At 41.8% G+C, this 21,824-nt stretch overlaps 1 protein-coding gene across 1 annotated transcript; it reads left to right on the top strand.

Moving 5' to 3' along the window:
* The first annotated feature begins 530 nt into the window (after nucleotides 1-530).
* LOC110493224 (inactive dipeptidyl peptidase 10) lies at nucleotides 531-21,032 on the top strand. The gene is made up of 23 exons (XM_036948422.1): nucleotides 531-569; nucleotides 1,533-1,647; nucleotides 2,544-2,639; nucleotides 12,435-12,529; nucleotides 12,713-12,784; nucleotides 13,255-13,307; nucleotides 13,519-13,600; nucleotides 13,757-13,874; nucleotides 14,373-14,527; nucleotides 14,731-14,828; nucleotides 14,940-15,063; nucleotides 16,040-16,196; nucleotides 16,404-16,455; nucleotides 16,577-16,624; nucleotides 16,861-16,952; nucleotides 17,587-17,685; nucleotides 17,778-17,844; nucleotides 18,334-18,528; nucleotides 19,096-19,264; nucleotides 19,419-19,515; nucleotides 19,697-19,755; nucleotides 20,125-20,197; nucleotides 20,384-21,032. Exons 1-23 carry the CDS (start codon nucleotides 531-533, stop codon nucleotides 20,590-20,592), a joined length of 2,364 nt encoding a protein of 787 aa, XP_036804317.1. The 3' UTR covers nucleotides 20,593-21,032.
* The last annotated feature ends 792 nt before the right edge of the window (nucleotides 21,033-21,824 follow it).

Here is a 21,824-nt window from a genome sequence, read left to right as displayed (position 1 = left end):
TGTAAATAGGGATGGGATTTACTGCATTTCATCAATTGAACTCAAATACTGTTCCCACTTTACATGTCTGCTGCATTTTTAATCATTCAGGTGTGATGTGCATGCAAATTAGTTCTCAGTTATTCCAAATAAGGTGTTCATGGTGATAAGGTGAAAAGTATTTCAGTGTGAGAAAAAATGAATATGAAAATGCCAGAAAATGCATACACATGCAATATATTAACACATGAATTAGTTTGTGCTGCTTTATTAGCTAATCCATTTATTTCAAAAACAGATAATGATATCAAATACAGCTGCTAAACCACTAATACTGCACCATGCAATTGACATGATACAATGTGAAAGCAGAGAGAGAGAGAGAGAGAGAGAAAGATAGCAAGAGAGTGTCTAGAAGGAGAAATAGAGAAAGAGAGATGAGATGCTCCAGTCACAGAGGTCAGATTTACAGTATTCCTTATCTGAGTCAGGATTACAAAAATCGGAGTCCAGGTTAGGAATATATCGATTAATCGGCAACTACCGCAAAGATGATCGCCAGCACTCAGCAAAACATGCCCTCTGACATGGTAAAGTCACTTTACATATATGTGCTTTCATTCTTCTATTCAATAGTATTGTTAACGAAATACTGTGCATAGGGAGCATCCATTGTTGAAAAATCATACAGGGAAACTGATTTCTTCAGAAGAAATTCTAAAGTTTGTTATGAGTGTCATGCCTTGTGTTTCTCGGGTTAAAGTCACATTTCCGCTTGAATCTGTCTCCAACGGTATGCACGCTGTCCATGTGCATAGATCTATAGGCAACCATAATTAATTGAAGTATCTATGTGCTGTTGTTCCTTTCTTGCCCTCATAGATACTGTTGTGCTGTTGACCTTTACTTGTTGGCCAGATTTTGCATTTCTGGCATACAAAAAATGTTCTTACATGTTTTTCTTAGCAATTCTTGACTACTACCTGCTGCAAAAACTAGTTTTCTTTCAAGAGAAAGTCGCAAACTATCTCATTTGTTAGTTTATTTGATCGTTTTCTTTGCTCATTTTAGTTATCATTAATGTTGTTCTCCTCTTTAAATCTCTCCTCCTCCATCTCCGTAGCATATTGCTGTGTTTTAATTAGCGAGAATGACTGTAGCTTAAATCTTCACAGTGGGATCTGATAGGCTATGTCAGTCCTTCCTTATCTACTCTGACTGCTATTATACAAGGCACAATTTGGAGATTATTATGCAGGGTGTCAGGGTTATCCAGGGAAGCGTTTGAATCACATTAATTGACAGGGATGCGACACTCGACAGTGATTACATTTTTACTATACTTAATGAAGTGTCAGTGATTTGTTCAAGTTCTTGATGACTTCTTTTGTCGTCAATGGTGCTAATGACACAATGAAACCAACTCCCTCTCTTCTTCACTTCATTTTGTAACTCAACCTACCTACGTCTGAAGTCATAACCTAACAACTGTAGTGTGTGTGTTTGTGTGTGCGTGTGCACGTGCACACCGGTATGTGTGTTTCCTCCATCAGAATGGTGTGGCTTACCATGGTCCTCCACGTAACTGGAGAGGCATTGGGATAGCTTTGATGGTGATCCTGATGATCATTTCACTGGTCATCCTGTCTGTCATCATGCTCACTCCTGGTAAGAGGAAAACAAGCTAGGCTCAGAGGCAGATGAGACTCCAGTCTCTGGGTCTCCCAATACCCCCAACTAGCATACTCCTCAATGCGATCAGTCCCAAGCCAAATCAGTCGGGTTTTGTCTGCTATATATTTAGCCTTACATTGAAATGCTTTACTATTTGCTTTTCAAGACAACCAGTAGAATGAAAAACTATTTGACATAAAAAGTTACATTCATGAGTTTGATTCACTTTTGCCACTACAAAAATGAGATCCACCAAACAAAAACCTGATAAAAAAAAGCTTTTTATGAGAGCAATGTAATTACAGGAAATGTTGGCTCAATGGGAAATTAATAATCAAAAAGTCGTGTTCAATTTGTGTTCAATTTGGAGTTGGTGAGAGCAACTATATGAGTCTATTACAGTGTTAAATACACAATTTCCTGGGTGAAAACGGATTAAATTGACCGGTATATCAACAAAACATCCCCCATTGTCTTATAGTCACCTCTGGGATCTGTCTGTCAGTGTTTGAAGTCTGTCTGGGAGTTGTAAGAAAGCTCAGGAAAACATCTGAAAACATCTGGAATGATCACACATATTCAATGTAGAAAAAGACCTTTGCGCAGAGCAAAGAGCAAAAACGATAAAACGTGTGTGTTAGTGAGAGTCTAAGCTTTTCCATCAATGGGGCCATAATGGTTTGTTGATCAAACTGTTCGGACTCTAAAGATGTTTTCATGAGAACAACCGATTTCGGTGTCCTCTTTGGTCTTACAAACACCGCTCTAAGTCAGCCTTCACCCATAGCACAGAATAATGTTGGGTAGCCACGGATTCAGTAAAAACCATTTCCTCCATTTGGCCCTTTCTTCCTGCTACTCATCCCTCTCTGTCTTCATCTTTGTTGCAGATGATTCTCTTCTTCTCCAGCGCTCCTGTCTTACTCTGGAGGACCTGGACAAAGACAATTTCAAAGTTCATGACGCCCATGTGACCTGGCTCAACGGTGAGGAGAGCCAGGCTTCCATGGCACAGATTTCATTTACAAAACATGCATGTCAAGCCTTAAATGATTAATATACATTTTGACAGGCTGCCCACCTTGTGTAGCATACTGTACACCCTGTGGCTTCACTGTAACTTGACAGTATTTACGGAGCATTCCGACTGCGTCCCAAATGGCACTCTATTCCCTATATAGTGTACTACTTTTGACCAGGGCCGATATTGTAGTGTGGTAAATATTGATCATATAGGCTATGTCATATATACTGTACCTCACATGCAATCCATAATAAGACTATGCAATTAGCCTATTAAAATGTTTACCTGACTCCATAATGACAATTTATCAATATGCAAGAGACTCCAGTTGAGTTACAGGAATTGGAAGGTCAAGAAAGTTCTGTGAATGGAATTCTAATCCAAGTGTATTTTATTAACATTGTAAAATAAACGGATTCACATACAAGGCATAAGCTTAAGCTTAAGCTTACAAGGCATAAGCTTAATTTACAAAGCATGAAAAAGTATTACAAGGCATTATCCTAGACATGATCAGAGAGGGAGAGAGAGAGAAAGTGTATTTTTTAAATTTAACTAGGCAAGTCAGTTAAGAACAAATTCTTATTTACAATAACGACCTACCCCGGCCAAACCCGGACAACGCTGAGCCAATTGTGCGGCACCCTATGGGACTTCCAATCACGGCCAGATGTGATACAGCCTGGATTCGAACCAGAGACTGTAGCGACGCCTCTTCTTATCAAATCAAATTGTATTTGTCACATGCGCAAATACAACATGCGTAGACCTTACAGTGAAATGCTTACTTACAAGCCCTTAACCAACAATGCAGTTTTAAGAAAATACTTTTAAAAAAGTAACAAATAAAAGTAACAAATAATTAAAGAGCAGCAGTAAAATAACAATAGCGAAGCTATATAAAGGGGGTACCGGTACAGAGTCAATGTGCGGGGGCAGCGGTTAGTCGAGGTAGTTGAGGTAATATGTACATGTAGGTAGCATTATTAAAGGGACTATCCATAGATGATAACAGAGAGTGGCAGCAGCATAGAAAGGGGGTGGGGGGGAATTGCAAATAGTCTGGGTAGCCATTTGATTAGATGTTCAGGAGTCTCATTGCTTGGGGGTAGAAGCTGTTTAGAAGCCTCTTGGACCTAGACTTGGCGCTTGCCATGCGGTAGTAGAGACAACCGTCTATGACTAGGTTGACTGGAGTCTATGACAATTTTTGAGGCATTCCTCTGACACCACCTGGTATGGAGGTCCTGGATGGCAGAAAGCTTGGCCCAGGTGATGTACTGGGCCGTACGCACTACCCTTTGTAGTGCCTTGCGGTCGGAGGCCGAGCAGTTGCCATACCAGGCAATGATGCAACTAGTCAGGATGCTCTCGATGGTGCAGCTGTAGAACCTTTTGAGGATCTGAGGACCCATATCAAATCTTTTCAGTCTCCTGAGGGGGAATAAGTTTTGTTGTGCCCTCTTCACAACTGTCTTGGTGTGCTTATACCATGATAGTTTGTTGGTGATGTGGACGCCAAGGAACTTGAAACTCTCAACCTGCTCCACTACAGCCCTGTCGATGAGATTGGGGGCATGCTCGGTCCTTCTTTTCCTGTAGTCCACAATCATCTCCTTTGTCTTGATCATGTTGAGGGAGAGGTTGGTGTCCTTGCACCACACGGTCAGGTCTCTGACCTCCTCCTTATAGGATGTCTCATCTTTATTGGTGATCAGGCCTACCACTGTTGTGTCATCTGCAAACTTAATGATGGCGTTGGTGTCATGCCTGGCCGTGCAGTCATGAGTGAACAGGAAGTACAGGAGGGGACTGAGCACGCACCTCTGAGGGGCCCCACGTGTTGAGGATCAGCATGGCGGATGTGTTGTTACCTACCCTTACCACTTGGGGGTGGCCCTTCGGGAAGTCCAGGATCCAGTTGCAAAGGGAGATGTTTAGTCCCAGGGTCCTTAGCTTAGTGAGGAGCTTTGAGGGCACAGTGGTGTTGAACACTGAGCTGTAGTCAATGAATAGCATTCTCACATACAGTTGAAGTCGGAAGTTTACATACACTCAATTAGTATTTGGTAGCATTGTCTTTAAATTGTTTAACTTGGGTTAAATGTTTTGGGAAGCCTTTCCTAAGCTTCCCACAGTAAGTTGGGTGAACATTGGCCCATTCCTCCTAACAGAGCTGGTGTACCTGAGTCAGGTTTGTAGGCCTCCTTGCTCGCACACACTTATTTAGTTCTGCCCACACATTTTCTAAAGGATTGAGGTCAGGGCTTTGTGATGACCACTCCAATACCTTGACTTCGTTGTCCTTAAGCCATTTTGCCACAACTTTGGAAATACGCTTGGGGTCATTGTCCATTTGGACCAAAATTTAACTTCCTGACTGATGACTTGAGATGTTGCTTCAATATATCCACATAATTTTCCTATCTCATGATGCCATCTATTTTGTGAAGTGCACCAGTCCCTCCTGCAGCAAAGCACCCCCACAACATGATGCTGCCACCCCCGTGCTTCACGGTTGCGATGGTGTTCTTCAGCTTGCAAGCCTCCCCTTTTCTCCTCCAAACATAACAATGGTCATTATGGCCAAACCGTTCTATTCTGTTTCATGAGACCAGAGGACATTTCTCTAAAAAGTACGATCTTTGTCCCCATGTGCAGTTGCAAACCGTAGTCTGGCTTTTTTATGGCGGTTTTGGAGCAGTAACTTCTTCCTTGCTGGGCGGCCTTTCAGGTTATGTCGATATAGGACTCGTTTTACTGTGGATATAGAAACTTTTGTACCCGTTTCCTCCAGCATCTTCACAAGGTCCTTGGCTGTTGTTCTGGGATTGATTTGCATTTTTCACACCAAAGTACGTTCACAGAACGCATCTCCTTCCTGAGTGGTATGACGACTGTGTGGTCCCATGGTGTTTATACTTGCCTACTATTGTTTGTACAGATGAATGTGGTACCTTCAGGCATTTGGAAATTGCTCCCAAGGATGAACCAGATGGCCTACCAGATTTTTTTTCTGAGATCTTGGCTGATTTCTTTAGATTTTCTCATGATGTCAGGCAAAGAGGCACTGAGTTTGAAGGTAGGCCTTGAAATACATCCACACGTACACCTCCAATTGACTCAAATGATGTAAATTAGCCTACCAGAAGCTTCTAAAGCCATGACATAATTTTCTGACATTTTCCAAGCTGTTTGAAGGCACAGTCAACTTAGTGTATGTAAACTTCTGACCCACTGGAATTGTGATACAGTGAATTATAAGTGAAATAATCTGTCTGTAAACAATTGTTGGAAAAATGACTTGTGTCATGCACTAAGTAGATGTCCTAACCAACTTGCCAAAACTACAGTTTGTTAACAAGAAATTTGTGGAGTGGTTGAAAAATGAGTTTTAATGACTCCAACCTAAGTGTATGTAAACTCCCGACTTCAACTGTAGGTGTTCCTTTTGTCCAGGTGTGAAAGGGTAGTATGGAGTGCAATAGAGATTGCATCATCTGTGGATCTGTTGGGGCGGTATGCAAATTGGAGTGGGTCTCGGGTTTCTGGGATAATGGTGTTAATGTGAGCCATGACCAGCCTTTCAAAGCACTTCATGGCTACAGACGTGAGTGCTACGGGTTGTTAGTCATTTAAGCAAGTTACCTTAGTGTTCTTGGGCAAAGGGACTATGGTGGTGTGCTTGAAACATGTTGGTATTACAGACTCAGACAGGGAGAGGTTTAAAATGTCAGCGAAGACACTTGCCAGTTGGTCATCGCATGCTCGGAGTACTCGTCCTGGTAATCCGTCTGGCCCTGAGACCTTGTGAATGTTGACCTGTTTAAAGGTCTTACTCACATCGGCTGCATAGAGCGTGATTACACGGTCATCCGGAACAGCTGATACTCTCAATAATGTTTAAGTGTTACTTGCCTCAAAGTGATCATAGAAGTAGTTTAGCTCATCTGGTATGCTTGTGTCACTGGGCAGCTCTCAGCTGTGCTTCCCTTTGCAGTCTGTAACAGTTTCCAAGCCCTGCCACGTCCGAAGAGCGTCAGAGCCGGTGTAGTACAATAAGATCTTAGTCCTGTATTGACGCTTTGACCATTTGATGGTTCATCGGAGGGCATAGCGGGATTTCTTATAAGCTCCCGGGTTAGAGTCCCGCTCCTTGAAAGCGGCAGCTCTACCCTTTAGCTCAGTGCGAATGATGCCTGTAATCCATAGCTTCTGGTTGGGGTATGTACCGACAGTCACTGCGGGGAAGATGTCACAGATGCGCTTATTGATTAAGCCAGTGACTGATGTGGTGTACTCCTCAATGCCATCGGAAGAATCCGGGAACATATTCCAGTCTGTGCTAGCAAAACAGTCCTGTAGCTTAGCATCTGCTTCACCTGACCACTTTTTTTATTGACAGAGTCACTGCTGGTTCCTGCTTTATATTTTACTCATACGCAGGAATCGGGAGGATATAATTATGGTCAGATTTGCCAAATGGAGGGCGAGGGAGAGATTTGTACGCGTCTCTGTGTGTGGAGTAATTGTGGTCTAGAGTTTTTTTTCCCTCTGGTTGAACATTTAACATGCTGATAGAAATTAAGTGAAACGGATTTAAGTTTCCCTGCATTAAATTCCCCGGTCACTAGGAGTGCCGCCTCTGGATGAGTGTTTTCCTGTTTGTTTATGCCAGCATCGGTCTGTGGTGGTATGTAGACAGCTACGAAAAATACAGATGAAAACTCTCTAGTTAGATAGGGTAGTCCACAGTTTATCATGGGATACTCTACCTCAGGCGAGCAAAACCTCAAGACTACCTTAGATGTTGTTCACCAGCTATTGTATACAAATATACATAGACCCTTGTCTTACCAGAGGCTGCTGTTCTATTCTGCCTATAGAGTGTATAACCCTCCAGCTGAATGTTATTCCTGTCGTCGTTCAGCCACGACTCTGTGAAAAATAAGATATTACAGTTTTTAATGGCCCGTTGGTAGGATATACAGTGCCTTGCGAAAGTATTCGGCCCCCTTGAACTTTGCGACCTTTTGCCACATTTCAGGCTTCAAACATAAAGATATAAAACTGTATTTTTTTTGTGAAGAATCAACAACAAGTGGGACACAATCATGAAGTGGAACGACATTTATTGGATATTTCAAACTTTTTTAACAAATCAAAAACTGAAAAATTGGGCGTGCAAAATTATTCAGCCCCTTTACTTTCAGTGCAGCAAACTCTCTCCAGAATTTCAGTGAGGATCTCTGAATGATCCAATGTTGACCTAAATGACTAATGATGATAAATACAATCCACCTGTGTGTAATCAAGTCTCCGTATAAATGCACCTGCACTGTGATAGTCTCAGAGGTCCGTTAAAAGCGCAGAGAGCATCATGAAGAACAAGGAACACACCAGGCAGGTCCGAGATACTGTTGTGAAGAAGTTTAAAGCCGGATTTGGATACAAAAAGATTTCCCAAGCTTTAAACATCCCAAGGAGCACTGTGCAAGCGATAATATTGAAATGGAAGGAGTATCAGACCACTGCAAATCTACCAAGACCTGGCCGTCCCTCTAAACTTTCAGCTCATACAAGGAGAAGACTGATCAGAGATGCAGCCAAGAGGCCCATGATCACTCTGGATGAACTGCAGAGATATACAGCTGAGGTGGGAGACTCTGTCCATAGGACAACAATCAGTCGTATATTGCACAAATCTGGCCTTTATGGAAGAGTGGCAAGAAGAAAGCCATTTCTTAAAGATATCCATAAAAAGTGTTGTTTAAAGTTTGCCACAAGCCACCTGGGAGACACACCAAACATGTGGAAGAAGGTGCTCTGGTCAGATGAAACCAAAATTTAAATTTTTGGCAACAATGCAAAACGTTATGTTTGGCGTAAAAGCAACATAGCTCATCACCCTGACCACACCATCCCCACTGTCAAACATGGTGGTGGCAGCATCATGGTTTGGGCCTGCTTTTCTTCAGCAGGGACAGGGAAGATGGTTAAAATTGATGGGAAAATGGATGGAGCCAAATACAGGACCATTCTGGAAGAAAACCTGATGGAGTCTGCAAAAGACCTGAGACTGGGACGGAGATTTGTCTTCCAACAAGACAATGATCCAAAACATAAAGCAAAATCTTCAATGGAATGGTTCAAAAATAAACATATCCAGGTGTTAGAATGGTCAAGTCAAAGTCCAGACCTGAATCCAATCGAGAATCTGTGGAAAGAACTGAAAACTTCTGTTCACAAATGCTCTCCATCCATCCAACCTCACTGAGCTCGAGCTGTTTTGCAAGGAGGAATGGGAAAAAATGTCAGTCTCTCGATGTGCAAAACTGTTAGAGACATACCCGAAGCGACTTACAGCTGTAATCGCAGCAAAAGGTGGCGCTACAAAGTATTAACTTAAGGGGGCTGAATTAATTTTGCACGCCCAATTTTTCAGTTTTTGATTTGTTAAAAAAGTTTGAAATATCCAATAAATGTCGTTCCACTTCATGATTGTGTCCCACTTGTTGTTGATTCTTCACAAAAAATACAGTTTTATATCTTTATGTTTGAAGCCTGAAATGTGGCAAAAGGTCGCAAAGTTCAAGGGGGCCGAATACTTTCGCAAGGCACTGTACGTGCTTTTAGTTTGTTCCATTTATTTTCCAGCGATAATAGTACGGATGGCAAAGGCAGATTAGCCACTCGTCACTTGATCCTCACAAGGTACCCCAATCTCCTTCCACGAAATCTATGTCTCCTTCTACTGTGAATGACGGGGATGAGGGCCTGTTCGGGTGTCTGGAGTAAATCTCTCTCTCGTCCGACTCGTTAATGAAATATTATTTGTCCAATTCAAGGTGAGTAATCGCTGTTCTGATGTCCAGAAGCTCTTTTCGGTCATAAGAGATGGTAGCAGCAACAATATGTACAAAATAAGTTACAAACAACGCGAAAAAACAAACAAAATAGCACGGTTGGTTTAGAGCCAATAAAACGGCAGCCATCCTCTCCGGTGCCATTATTCTCATCTCAATGCATCCTCTTGCACTGAGATGCAGTGCCTTAGACCGCTGTGCCACTCGGGAGCCCTTATCTCACCACCACAGGTCAGAGGACAAAGAAGAGAAAGAGACAATGAATCTAAGACCCTTTTATAAGAGTTGTATGGATTCAACATCTGAGTTATTGACTAATAGCATTGCTGTTGAGTTAACGCCCAATCAGATATCAGACATACAGGATGTAAAGGCAACTGAACCTCTGTAACTCAGAGGTGTGACAAAATGGGGGTTGGAGAGATAATGCAGCATTCCTAAGACAACACAAAGGAAATCCTTGCATACAGTGTAAAGAGTCACTTCGGGGCTGCCCTGCAATATGGCTCTGGTCAAAAGTAGTGCAGTATGTAGGGCATAGGGTACCAATTGGGACACTTCATGCTGCTGTTGACATGCAGAGCACAGCACAGCTCATCAAGTCAACACAAATCATGAAACTGTCCTCAGGTTTGCGGTAGGGGACAACGTTACAATGTGAGAGAAGCTCAGTGTAAGTTTTATGGAATGTACTCTTGTAATTAATACATGTTGATGTTGACTGCTCTGCATCGTAGCTGCACTCTAGGGAATCAAATAACTCCCCCCCAAGGGACTGACTATACTTATGCCTCAAGGACCCCCTACTACCTGTTCAATAATGACCCAAATCTGACCCTAGTTAAGCGCCCTCAAATGTAACATAATTCCCTTTTTATGCATTTTTCTCTATATGCATATTCCGAACTTGAACTTAAGCATGAGAATTGTGTGCTATTCACCTGTTATTAGTTTTGGGTAGAGATCGAATAAATGAAGGTGTGGCAGAGGTGCCTACAGATACCCGTATTCTGACCTTGACTTAATTCCTTTAGAATTTCACCACCTTTACACGCCAGGAAACCATGAATAAGGTCTAGTGAACCAACCAGTTCCAAATAGAAAAAGCATCTACTTTATTTTTTCTGAAATAACACCATTCTCTGTCATTTACAATTCTCTAAGAGTGATTGATAAGAGCTAGGTAAATGAGTAATCCATTTGGATAAGGGAATTGTAAATATAAACTACACTTGTTTTGGATATGTTTGACCTTATAATCGCTGGAGACAAATGTGAAACCAGTCATATGGCAGCAAACTGAAGCATATCAACATATCAACTTTCCCACACTAATGTTTATGAAATGCTGTGCCATTATGCAGAATTTAAATTGTACTGCCTTTTAACTTGCAGGGATGGGCACTCTCAAATATCCCAAACTATCACAACTCAGGATAAGACCCAGATGCAGACAGCTAGAGTCACATACGTTTATTGACCCAAACAGGGGGCAGGCAAGAGACAGATCAAAGGCAGGCAGAGGTGTGTAATCCAGGGCAGAGTCAATAAGGTACCAAACAGCAGGCAGGCTCAGGGTCAGGACAGACAGAGGTTCGTAAACAGGTCAGAGTCAGACAGGTACAGAATGGCAGACAGGCTCAGAGTCAAGGCAGGCAGAAGGGTCAGAACTGGGGAAACTAGGAAACAGAACTTGAGAAAGCAGGGAGGCGGGAAAACACGCTGGTAAGACCTGACAAGACAAACTGGCAACAGACAAACAGAGAACACAGGTATAAATACACTGGGGATAATGAGGAAGATGGGTGACACCTGGAGGGGGGTGGAGACAAGCACCAAGACAGGTGAAACAGATCAGGGTGTGACACAAACAGTCTTTGTCTCCTATTTCTATCATTTTGTTTACCTTCATGTGCTTCTTCTGAAAACACCGTCAAATCCATGTGGTTGTTGCTGACGATCATTAGTAACAGTTGACAATATAAACAAAAGACATGTAGCCTAATTAAATCATTTTTTATTTGTATTTCACCTTTATTTAACCAGGTAGGCCAGTTGAGAACAAGTTCTCATTTACAACTGCGACCTGGCCAAGATTAAGCAAAGCAGTGCGACAAAAACAACACAGAGTTACACATGGAATAAATAAATGTACAGTCAATAACACAATAGAAAAAGTTTATATACAGTGTGTGCAAATGGCGTGAGGAGGTAATGCAATAAATAGGCCATAGTGGTGAAGTAATTACAATTTAGCAAATAAACACGGGAGTGATAGATGTGCAGATGATGATGTGCAAGTAGAAGTACTGGTGTGCAAAAGAGCAAAAAAGTAAATAAAAACAATATGGGGATGAGGTAGGTAGATTGGGTGGGCTATTTAAAGGTGGGCTGTGTACAGCTGTAGCGATCAGTAAGCTGCTCAGATAGCTGATGCTTAAAGTTAGTGAGGGAGATATGTCTCCAACTTCAGCGATTTTTGCACACACTGTACATATACTTTTTCTATTGTGTTATTGACTGTACATTTGTTTATCCCATGTGTTGTTGTTTTTGTCGCACTGCTTTGCTTTATCTTATCTGTATGTCACATACAGTACATGTACAATACATGTATATTTGACATAAATCCAATGGCCTCTATATTACATTACACTTTGCAGTTTATTCGTTTAGCAGACACTTTCTTTACTTTAGGATAATCAGGACGGTTTCCCGGACAAACATCATTCTCAATGGGAAGTCTCAATCCAAAGTGTTTTTTTGTTGTCCACGACTAGGCTTAATCTGGGTCTGGGAAACCAGTCCTTCATGTTTCAACAACAACTCTGTCTTCAGTCTATTTGCCAGTCTCACCACTGCATGGCTTCTACTCTAACTCCCCTCTGTAGATGATGAGGTGGCCTTTCGCACCAGGGAAGGGCACATCCTGAAACACAGCCTGAGTGAGAACCTCACCATCGCTCTGCTGGGTGGCAGCATCCTAGTGAGTACAGACGGAACAAACAAAACTCTGCTCCAAGGTGGTTGATTGACAGACTGATGGATCTTCGGCATACATATCCAGACTCTCAGTCTCCCACAGGTGTCAACTTGAATTTGAGAAATAATCACTCCTCCCACTGCCGTTTTTATTTGCATTTTGATATATCTGTTTCTGTTTTACAAGAATCTGAATGACACAAAGTTTCAAGTGTCACCAGACCAGAAGTATATTCTGCTGGCGTACAACTTGCATCTGGTAGGTAATGTTTAACAGTCAGCGTATCTATTGAGGAATATTTCAAGACAAAACTGGCAACTTACTGCTGATTTGTATCCATACCTCCACCCCCGTTTAAATAGACTGGTGTAATACTGCTCTAAGCAACATCTTTCATCTTTTAACAGGATATTTTCATTAAGAACTAAGCTAAGATTATTGAGAGAAAACAAACAAATCAGAACACTGTTATGCTCCCAAAGGGCTTGTTTTATCCCATTCAGAATCTGGCACCGTTTCTCTTTTGGGATGAGCATTTATTGTCCTTAAAGACTTGGAAATGCCTCAATGCAAAGAATATAAAATATGTGGCAGCACCAGCAGCTATGTAACTGAGTTACCATTATATCCATGGTAGCTATTATTGGAAACTATTTGGACTGTGTAGTCATTTTAGGCAAGTTCTTTACTTTTCATTTGATTATTTTCCTCTTCTCTGCCCTTGATAGGTGTTCTCAAAATCATTTTCAGCTTCCTATGTAATTTACAGTGTGGGGACAGGGTAAGTATTATTGATAGCATGATAATGTATTCCTTCCTATATTGTGCAATCAATCCAAACCAACACATCCAAATGTAATATGATGCATAACAGGTCATCTGGTAATTTAACAGTTTACTTCAGCCAATACCATGAATAAAAAAAAAAACTTGTTGTGTATGCATGTATTTGTGTGTATATTCTCATGCATTTCTGTGTTTGTTTCTTGCAGGGAATTTCTTGAGCTAAACCCACACAGAGTGAAGCCATCTGCTCTTCAATATGCCGCATGGGGTCCCCATGGAAATCATTTGGTGAGGCCCTAAGGCAGGAGTGCACAACATGCGGCCCACAGCCCAAATACGTCCCGAGAGATGCTCTTTTTTGGCCCATTATGTTCACACACTGTATGTTCATTTGTGTGTGTTATATTTACACTGAGTTACATAGGCACTCTGTTATTTTGGCAGATCTACATCTTTCAGAATAACCTCTACTACCAGCCTGGTGTGTACAGTGGTCCTGTGCGTCTCAGCACTACAGGCAGTGGGTCTGTTATCAACGGGCTGTCAGACTGGACATATGAGGGTGAGAGAGACGCTGCCTTTGTGGAATAAAATCATACTTACTTACTTAGTCCTCTTCTTCCCGGGTAGGACATAAGGCTGCAACAATCTTCTGCAACTGGAGTCTGTCTTTGGCCACAGCTTGCGCCCTGTCCCATGAGAGACCCAGCTCATCCAGCTCAGCCGCCACTGATCGTCGCCATGTAGTTTTTAGCATGCCTCGTTTGTGCTTTTCTGTTAGTGTCCACCTGACAGAACAACACCATAGACATCACATATATATTTTGTCATATACTATACTTTACCTCATAAATGATAATAGATCTATAATATGCAATGTATATGAACGTAATGTACTTGAATGTGCCCATCATCACAAATTAAGTTCCCATGAAGAAACATTACATTCTTATAAAATCTATATTAAGAATTTGTGAGCTAGAGTCTGTATACTATATACAGTATATGGGCCCATTTACACCTGCTACTGCATGTTGACTGTCATGTCATGTGTTTCCAGAAGAGATCCTCCAGACGTACCCTGCCTACTGGTGGTCTGGAGACGGGGTACGGCTGGCGTACCTGTCCATCAACAACACACACACACCCTATGTGGAGATCCCTCGTTTTACTGGAGGGCCATACCCCACAGGAGCCTACTATCCATACCCTAAGGTGAAATGTACAATAACAATAATAATAATAATGTCAATAAAGACTACTTTTATACACCTTAACTTAGATAAATTCCAAGGTCATCTCCTCTGCAATAAACCCTCTTGGCAGAGGCTACAATAAGATGAATTGAGGTCAATACAGAATGTCTTTGAACAATGTTATCTCTGCAGAATGTGTTGATGTGCATCCTTCCCTTCCAGGCAGGAGATAATATCCCTGCAGTTACTCTTTACGTGGTGAACGTCTTCAGCCCTGCTCACACTCTGAGGATGACTGCTCCAGTCTCATTCAAAAACAGGTACTGTAGGTACTCATTTAAATCAGTGTATTTATTCTCTCCATATGTAAATAGTCAGACCTAAATCTCAGTGTTTCTCCCTTGTCTTTCTGTCTGCCTGCCTGTGTCCAGAGGTCATTACATCTCCATGGTGAAATGGACCAGTGGGACCAGGCTGGCTGTGCGTTGGTTGAACCGGGTCCAGAACCAGTCTGTTCTCTCTGTGTGCGAGGCCACCACTGGTATCTGCTCACAGGTGATACACTGATCAGTTGTATAGGGAGTAGATCCATAATTTCTAGCAGCTGGATGTGATCCATGTGATTCATGTGGATGCTTACTGGTTGTCAATGATATGTATGAGTGAATAAATCAGAGATTCCTTCTATATTTTGAATTAAGATGCAATGTAATGCCTTTTTCTGTTGCAACCCTCACAGAAACGCAAAATGACCATGGATGTCTGGCTAGGGCAACCACAGGTAAATTCTGCCTACTAATCACTTTAACCAAGATCAACCAAAAGGCTGAATCTATTCACAGAAAATGTATAAGAAATGGGAAAACTTGCTGTGTTTCATTACACTTTTCAAGACTGTCATTATATGTAGCGAACCTTAGTCTGTATTAAAGCATTTAGAGCTCCTCAATTTTCAACTGCTGGTTTTAGTTTTCCTGGACAAGTAAGAACCCTGAGGGGAGGAATTGCCTATTCTAATCATTAAGTGATTCGATTCAATTAAATGAATGTGGTTGCATGAAGACAAGATAAATTAAGACAAGGGGAAGACATGAATACAAGATAAATGGATTTCAGTGGGACTTGGAGGGAGAGAAATGGAATACTAAAATGAGTAGTGTTAAGTAATGGAATGAGTCGAGATGATTTGGGCCCACAGTTTCTCTTCTGACCACGTGGCCTTCGGGTCTGGTTAGATCACATTGACAGGAAAACCTCTAATAGGCCCTAGATCAAGGATGGGCAACTCACGTCCTCGGGGGCCTGATTAGTATCACACTTTTGCCTGAGCCCCAGCTAACACACCTGACTCCAATAATCAACTAATCATGATCTTCAGTTTCGAATGCAATTAGTTGAATCATCTGTGTTTGCTCAGGATGGGGAAAACGTGTGCCACCACTCTGACCCCCGAGGACTGGAGTTGTCCATCTCTGCCCTAGATACTGTATGATGACTAACAACTGTGGAAATGACACTTTCCGGCCAACAGGAGGCGCCCCTCTTCTCTAGAGACGGCTCCATGTTCTATGTCACTCTGCCTGCGGCACAAGGGGGTCATGGAGAGTATCGACACATAGCTGTCCTCCCTACTCAGGTCAGAGTTGCGTTTCAGCCTTATCTACCTTGCTTTATCTTATTTGGCCCAAGTCAGTCTATTTTGAATGGCTAGGGTTTTCTCCTCACTACCCTCTTTCACAATGACCCCTTCATCTACCTTTAACTCCCTCACTCCCTCCCTCTTACACGGTCTCTATCTCCGTGTCCTTGGCTTGTCTCTCTCTCTCTCTCTAACTCAATTTCTCTCTCCCTGCAGCCTTTGACTACCCCAATGTCTCCACGATTCCTGACATCAGGCCACTGGGATGTGATGTCACTCAGTGGCCTGGATGAAGACGCAGAGAAAATGTAAGAGGAGTAAAGAGATTTGCTTATCTCTAGCATTTGCTGGGGATTTGCTGGTGTAACTGCAGATGGCATTAATGTGACCACAGCACATCAGTCTGATATGGTTTCTGTCTGTTTGCAGATACTTCATCAGCACAGAGGCATCCAAACACAGCAGACACCTTTACAGGTAAATATGCACAAGGCCCTATAATTATACCATAATCCATAAACAGATCAATATGTTTTTCCTGACCACGTGACCTGACCAGCAAAACTCTAAGCACTAACCAAGACTTTATCCTGGTAAAGTCCCTTGGTCGGGAGTAACTCAGGTCCATAAGAAATGTTTACATTGTTCAGTCTGAATGGTTTCTATTCACTGTTCCTCTCTCTCAGTGTGAACCTCTGGGGTTTTTCTCAAAGACACTGTCTTACCTGCACACTCTCAGAGACCTGCCGCTTCTACAAGCCACAGTTCAACCCCAGCCTCACTCGCGTTATCCTCCACTGCTTGGGTGAATCTCTCTCTCTCCGTCTCTCTTTCTCTCTTTCTTTCCTTTTTTTCTGTCCTTCACCTTGATCTCTTTGTTGTAGGCCCTGGCATCCCCAGAGTGACTGTCCACAGCACCAGAGAACATTTCAGTGAGTTCTACACAAGTTGTTTTTCATGTTTTAATATGTCTACTAGGTTTCATAATTGAGCTACGGTATATACAGTATACATGCTTCCTGTATGTATGGCCCCACATTCTATCTTTACTCATTTTTTCTAAACAAATGGGATGGGAAAGGCTAAGGGGAGTATTTGTGTTGGTGGCCATTTTCGAGCTGATTACATTGAACTTCAATTAGCTATTTGACAATATATTGTCTGAGCAGAGGTTGATATTGAGCACAATCGAATATGTGTAGATGTCTTACAATGTCTGCAGCTGTAGCCCTAAAACACTTGAATGATTGTTATTTCAGCCAGATGTTTTATGTTCAGTATTCAGTCACTGGTGAGGATGCTTCCCAAACAGCACACTATCCCCTACATAGTGCATTGCACTCCTTTTGACCAAAGTCCTATGGGCCCTGGTCAAAGGTAGTGCACTGTAAGGGGGATAGGGTGCCATTTGGGACACAAACTGAGTGTTGTTTTCTTAGGGTACAAGGTTCTGGAAGACAACAAGCCTCTGTCTGAGGCCCTGAAGGGCAAACGGCTCCCCATCACACACTACAGCACCATTACAGCTGACCACTATGGTACAGTAAACACTGAGGAAACCACTCTTTTTCTTAGAGAACTTATTATGACTTACCATGAATTGAGAACAACTGTGGTATCCATGTTGCAGATATGCATCTAAAGCTGGGTCTACCACAGGGGTATGAAGAAGGCCTACATCCTCTCCTCATCATCGTGTAAGATCTGCAAAAAGAAGCAAGCATGAAAATGTGAAACACAAATGCAAACTTTAACGGTTTTGCACTGAGATAAGAAACAAAGACCTTGCAAGCTAACATTTCATAACGATAAGATCAATATTTTTGACACAGGTGTCCTCCAAATATGAATATTTATTAACACAAAAGCTCCATAACCTCCTACATGTTTTATTTAACCTTTATTTAACTAGGCAAGTCAGTTAAGAACAAATTGTTATTTATAATGGCGGCCTACCCCGGCCAAACCCGGACGACGCTGGGCAAATTGTGCGCCGCCCTATGGGACTCCCAATCACCGGTTGTGATACAGCCTGGAATCGAACCAGGGTCTGTAGTGATGCCTCTAGCATTGAGATGCAGTGACTTAGACCGCTGTGCACTCAGTGTACTCACTTCTCCTCCACCTAACTTTGTTGACTTCCTGAACCCATTTCCTTTCTTCTCATCTCTGTCTGTGTTTCTCAGGGATGGAGCCCCTGACACTCAGGCAGTCACAGACCGTTTCTCTCTGGGCTGGCCCCAGGTCCTCTCCAGTATCCACAGTGTAGCTCTGGCCTGGGTGGACGGCAAAAGTGGGGCGGCACACGGCCTGAGGTCACCTAACCTTGACCCCAGGAAACTCAGCTCCCAGAGAGTCAAAGACCTGCTGAGCGTAGTAGAGTGAGTAATCAATGATGACTACAGCGTAGATTTCAGCAGCATCTAAATAATTTCTTAGTCATACTGTATTTAAGCAATGAGTCATTCCATGTCATCCAAAACTGTTTCAAAGCAAATTTTCTGCAATTCTACACATTTTACCATTGGGGCTGAGAGAAAAAATTGCAGTTATTAAAAAAGGTTTTCTACACATTTTGCCATGGGATTGAGTGAAAATATGCAGTTTAAAATCTAATTTCCTGCAATTCTACAAATTTTTCCATGGCTAATGCCGTGTTATTATGCTAACTGAGTGATTCAAACATTATAACAAAATTAATGGGGGCATGACATTTTTTTACTTTAGATTCTCCCTGACTGTCTAGTTTTTATTTTGGTGATTGTTGGTTTTCAAAAACGATCTTATGAAAAAATATATAGCTCATTATCTTTTCTACATACTTTATATCTGGTTTTAGTCATTTAAGTTTACACTGAAGACGTTTTACTATCCTGAAATGATTATACTTTTTTTTTTTTTAATATAGGGGATTCTTTCAAAAGAATAATATTTTAGGAATGCTGATCATATCTGTCACTAACTACAAAAACAATTTCAGAACAATCTGAGATTGTGGTTGTCGAAATCCTCTTTCTTGTGCTTTTTGAGGTGGAAAGACCCCAATGTATTCTTTGCTACAGGTGGTTGTTGGAGTTGCCGTACATTGATAACAGAAGAATTGCACTGTATGGAAAGGTATAGGGTCTATTTCCAACTATATTGCTGCACTGATTCTAGCAGACCCAGCCAAAGTGAAGAAAACAGCTTAAAACATCCATGTTAGATCAAACAGTATTCTGTATGTAGTCACCTCTGGATGTGAGTACCCCACCATTTATCTTTTCAACAGGCATTTGGTGGACTTCTGACACTGAAGATGATGGCAGCAGCCAACATATTTAAATGTGCTGCAGTGATGGCTCCAATCACAGACTTCAAAATCTACAGTACGTCCACCAACATTTAGGAGTAATCTGTGTTGCTTTTCATCTTTGTTCTTGTGATTAGACGTACTGTGTCTGACAGTTTGTTACACTATTATTCAACACTATACCTACCCCAGTTCTTACTTGGTTTATCTTTTAGAGTTTGTTATCAATTTATAAACATTAATGACTTCCATAATAGATGCTGCTTTCTCTGAGAGACACTTGGGTCTTCCAACCACTCAGGAGAGCTTCTACAAGGTAAGTCAAGATCTTGCTCTTCAAATTGATTGTAAAGTATAAGATGGTGTAACATCGTCTCTCTCACATGCACTCAACATGCACTCTCACATGCACTTGTTCCTTTAGTCTTCCTTTGAACAAAAAACAGGTTGTGACTAGACGGAGTACATCTAAGACCAGAAGTGACATTTCGTAGCAGGTTAGGAGAGCATTTTTGCTAACCCTTTCCTAACTTTAATCTAATTCTCCTAACCTGCTACGCTAATTCTCCTAACCTGCTGTGTAAAGTCCCCTAACATGCTACGAAAAAGTAACTTCTGGTCGTAGCTGTATTCCACCTAGTCAGCATTCCAAAAACCTGGGTCTTAGTTCAACATTTCTCCTCAGGATGCCTCTTTGCTGGATGATGTGGTCAATCTGAGGGACAAGAACTTCCTCCTTTTACATGGAACCGCAGATGGTGAGAACCTTTATGATCTATTCAACTATTCAACTAATATTTAGGGGAACACTTTCAGAAGTGCCACAAAAATAAAGACATACCCCACATGAGAAATTGAATGGATCTACTTGCACATATTTGTGAAGTAACACTTCCATCTTGAACTTCTATCTCGTCTGTTTTCTGTTTACTTTTTTCTTGTAGCACATGTCCACTTCCAGCACACTGCCGAGCTCATAGACCGTCTGGTGTCAGCAAAGGCCAACTACTCTCTGCAGATTTACCCTGACGAGGGCCACGTTTTGAGACGGAGCCACAGTGATCAGCACTTCCGGCGCACCCTAACAAACTTTCTCCAGGACTGTCTGGCTCCTATGCCCCCTCAAAAGTCTGATGGACAGGAGGATGACTGAGAGCTACCCTCCCAAACATTTACATCCAACAACAAAACACCAGAACACCATACTTCCATCCTTTTGACCTTGAGGACCTTGAGGATTTTGCATGAGGGAAATGTGAAAAGGCATGTAGTGTGAAGGGAAAGCATGCTCTCAAATGTCTCATGTTGAGTAGAGTTTGCATTTTTGTATTTAAATGGCTGACTAAACTCAACTCCATGGTGAAGGAAGTTAAACTTCCTTGGAGTTTAGTCATCTAGTATTTAGCATGACCCATATTGCAGAACCTGATTATTGCAAAGATCCTTAAGAATTTGTTCTTGTTTCCTAAGTGCATTTGAGATGGTAATAAATCATTTGATGTTATCTGGTGGTGATAGTTTGTTTAAATCAAATCGAATAAAATTTTATTTGTCACATGCTTCGTAAACAACAGGTGTAGACTAACAGTGAAATGCTTACTTATGGGCCCTTCCAGATAGCATGGTGGGTAGGAGCGTTGGGCCAGTAACCGGAAGGTTGCTGGATGGAAACCCTGAGCTGACAAGGTAAAAGATCTGTTGTTCTACCCCTGAGCAAGGCAGTTAACCAACAGTTCCCTGGGCGCCAATGACGTGGATGTCAATTAAGACTGCCTCCCACACCTCTCTGATTCAGAGGGGTTGGGTTAAATGCATAAGACACATTTCAGTTGTACAACTGTTAGATTGTGATCACTGCATCCAATGGGTACGGATAAAGCTCAAGAACAAAGTTCTACAGCATTAGTAAAAATGTGATCGATACATGTGGATGATCTTGTTCCTGTAATGTTTGTAAACCTGAACCAGATTACAGGCTCTGGTTACAGTAAGATGCTTCTTCTTGAGCGGACAGCTAGATGAAAACCAGTCAATATTCAGGTCCCCAAGAAAGTAGACCTCTCTGTTGACATCATACACACTATCAAGAATTTCACACATATTATTTAGATACTGACTGTTAGCACTTGGTGGCCTATAGCAACACCCCAAAAGAAAAGGCTTTAGATGTGCCAAGTGAACCTATGGAGAGAGAATGTTTTTTTAATCTATGTAGGCAAAAACCTCTGGAGAACCTTTTTAGCATGTTTTGGTGTTAAAATAATGGATTGTGTATGTCAAATAAAATTGTATTGGTCACATACACATGGTTAGCAGATGTTATTGCAAGTGTAGCAAAATGCTTGTGCTTCTAGTTCCGACAGTGCAGCAATATCTAACATGTAA

The sequence above is a fragment of the Oncorhynchus mykiss genome, chromosome 17, assembly GCF_013265735.2.
Source record: "Oncorhynchus mykiss isolate Arlee chromosome 17, USDA_OmykA_1.1, whole genome shotgun sequence".
In the NCBI taxonomy this organism is placed as follows: Eukaryota; Metazoa; Chordata; class Actinopteri; order Salmoniformes; family Salmonidae; genus Oncorhynchus; species Oncorhynchus mykiss.
The sequence above is the reverse complement of the archived record's forward strand: the minus strand, read 5'-3'. Positions and strand labels throughout refer to the sequence as shown.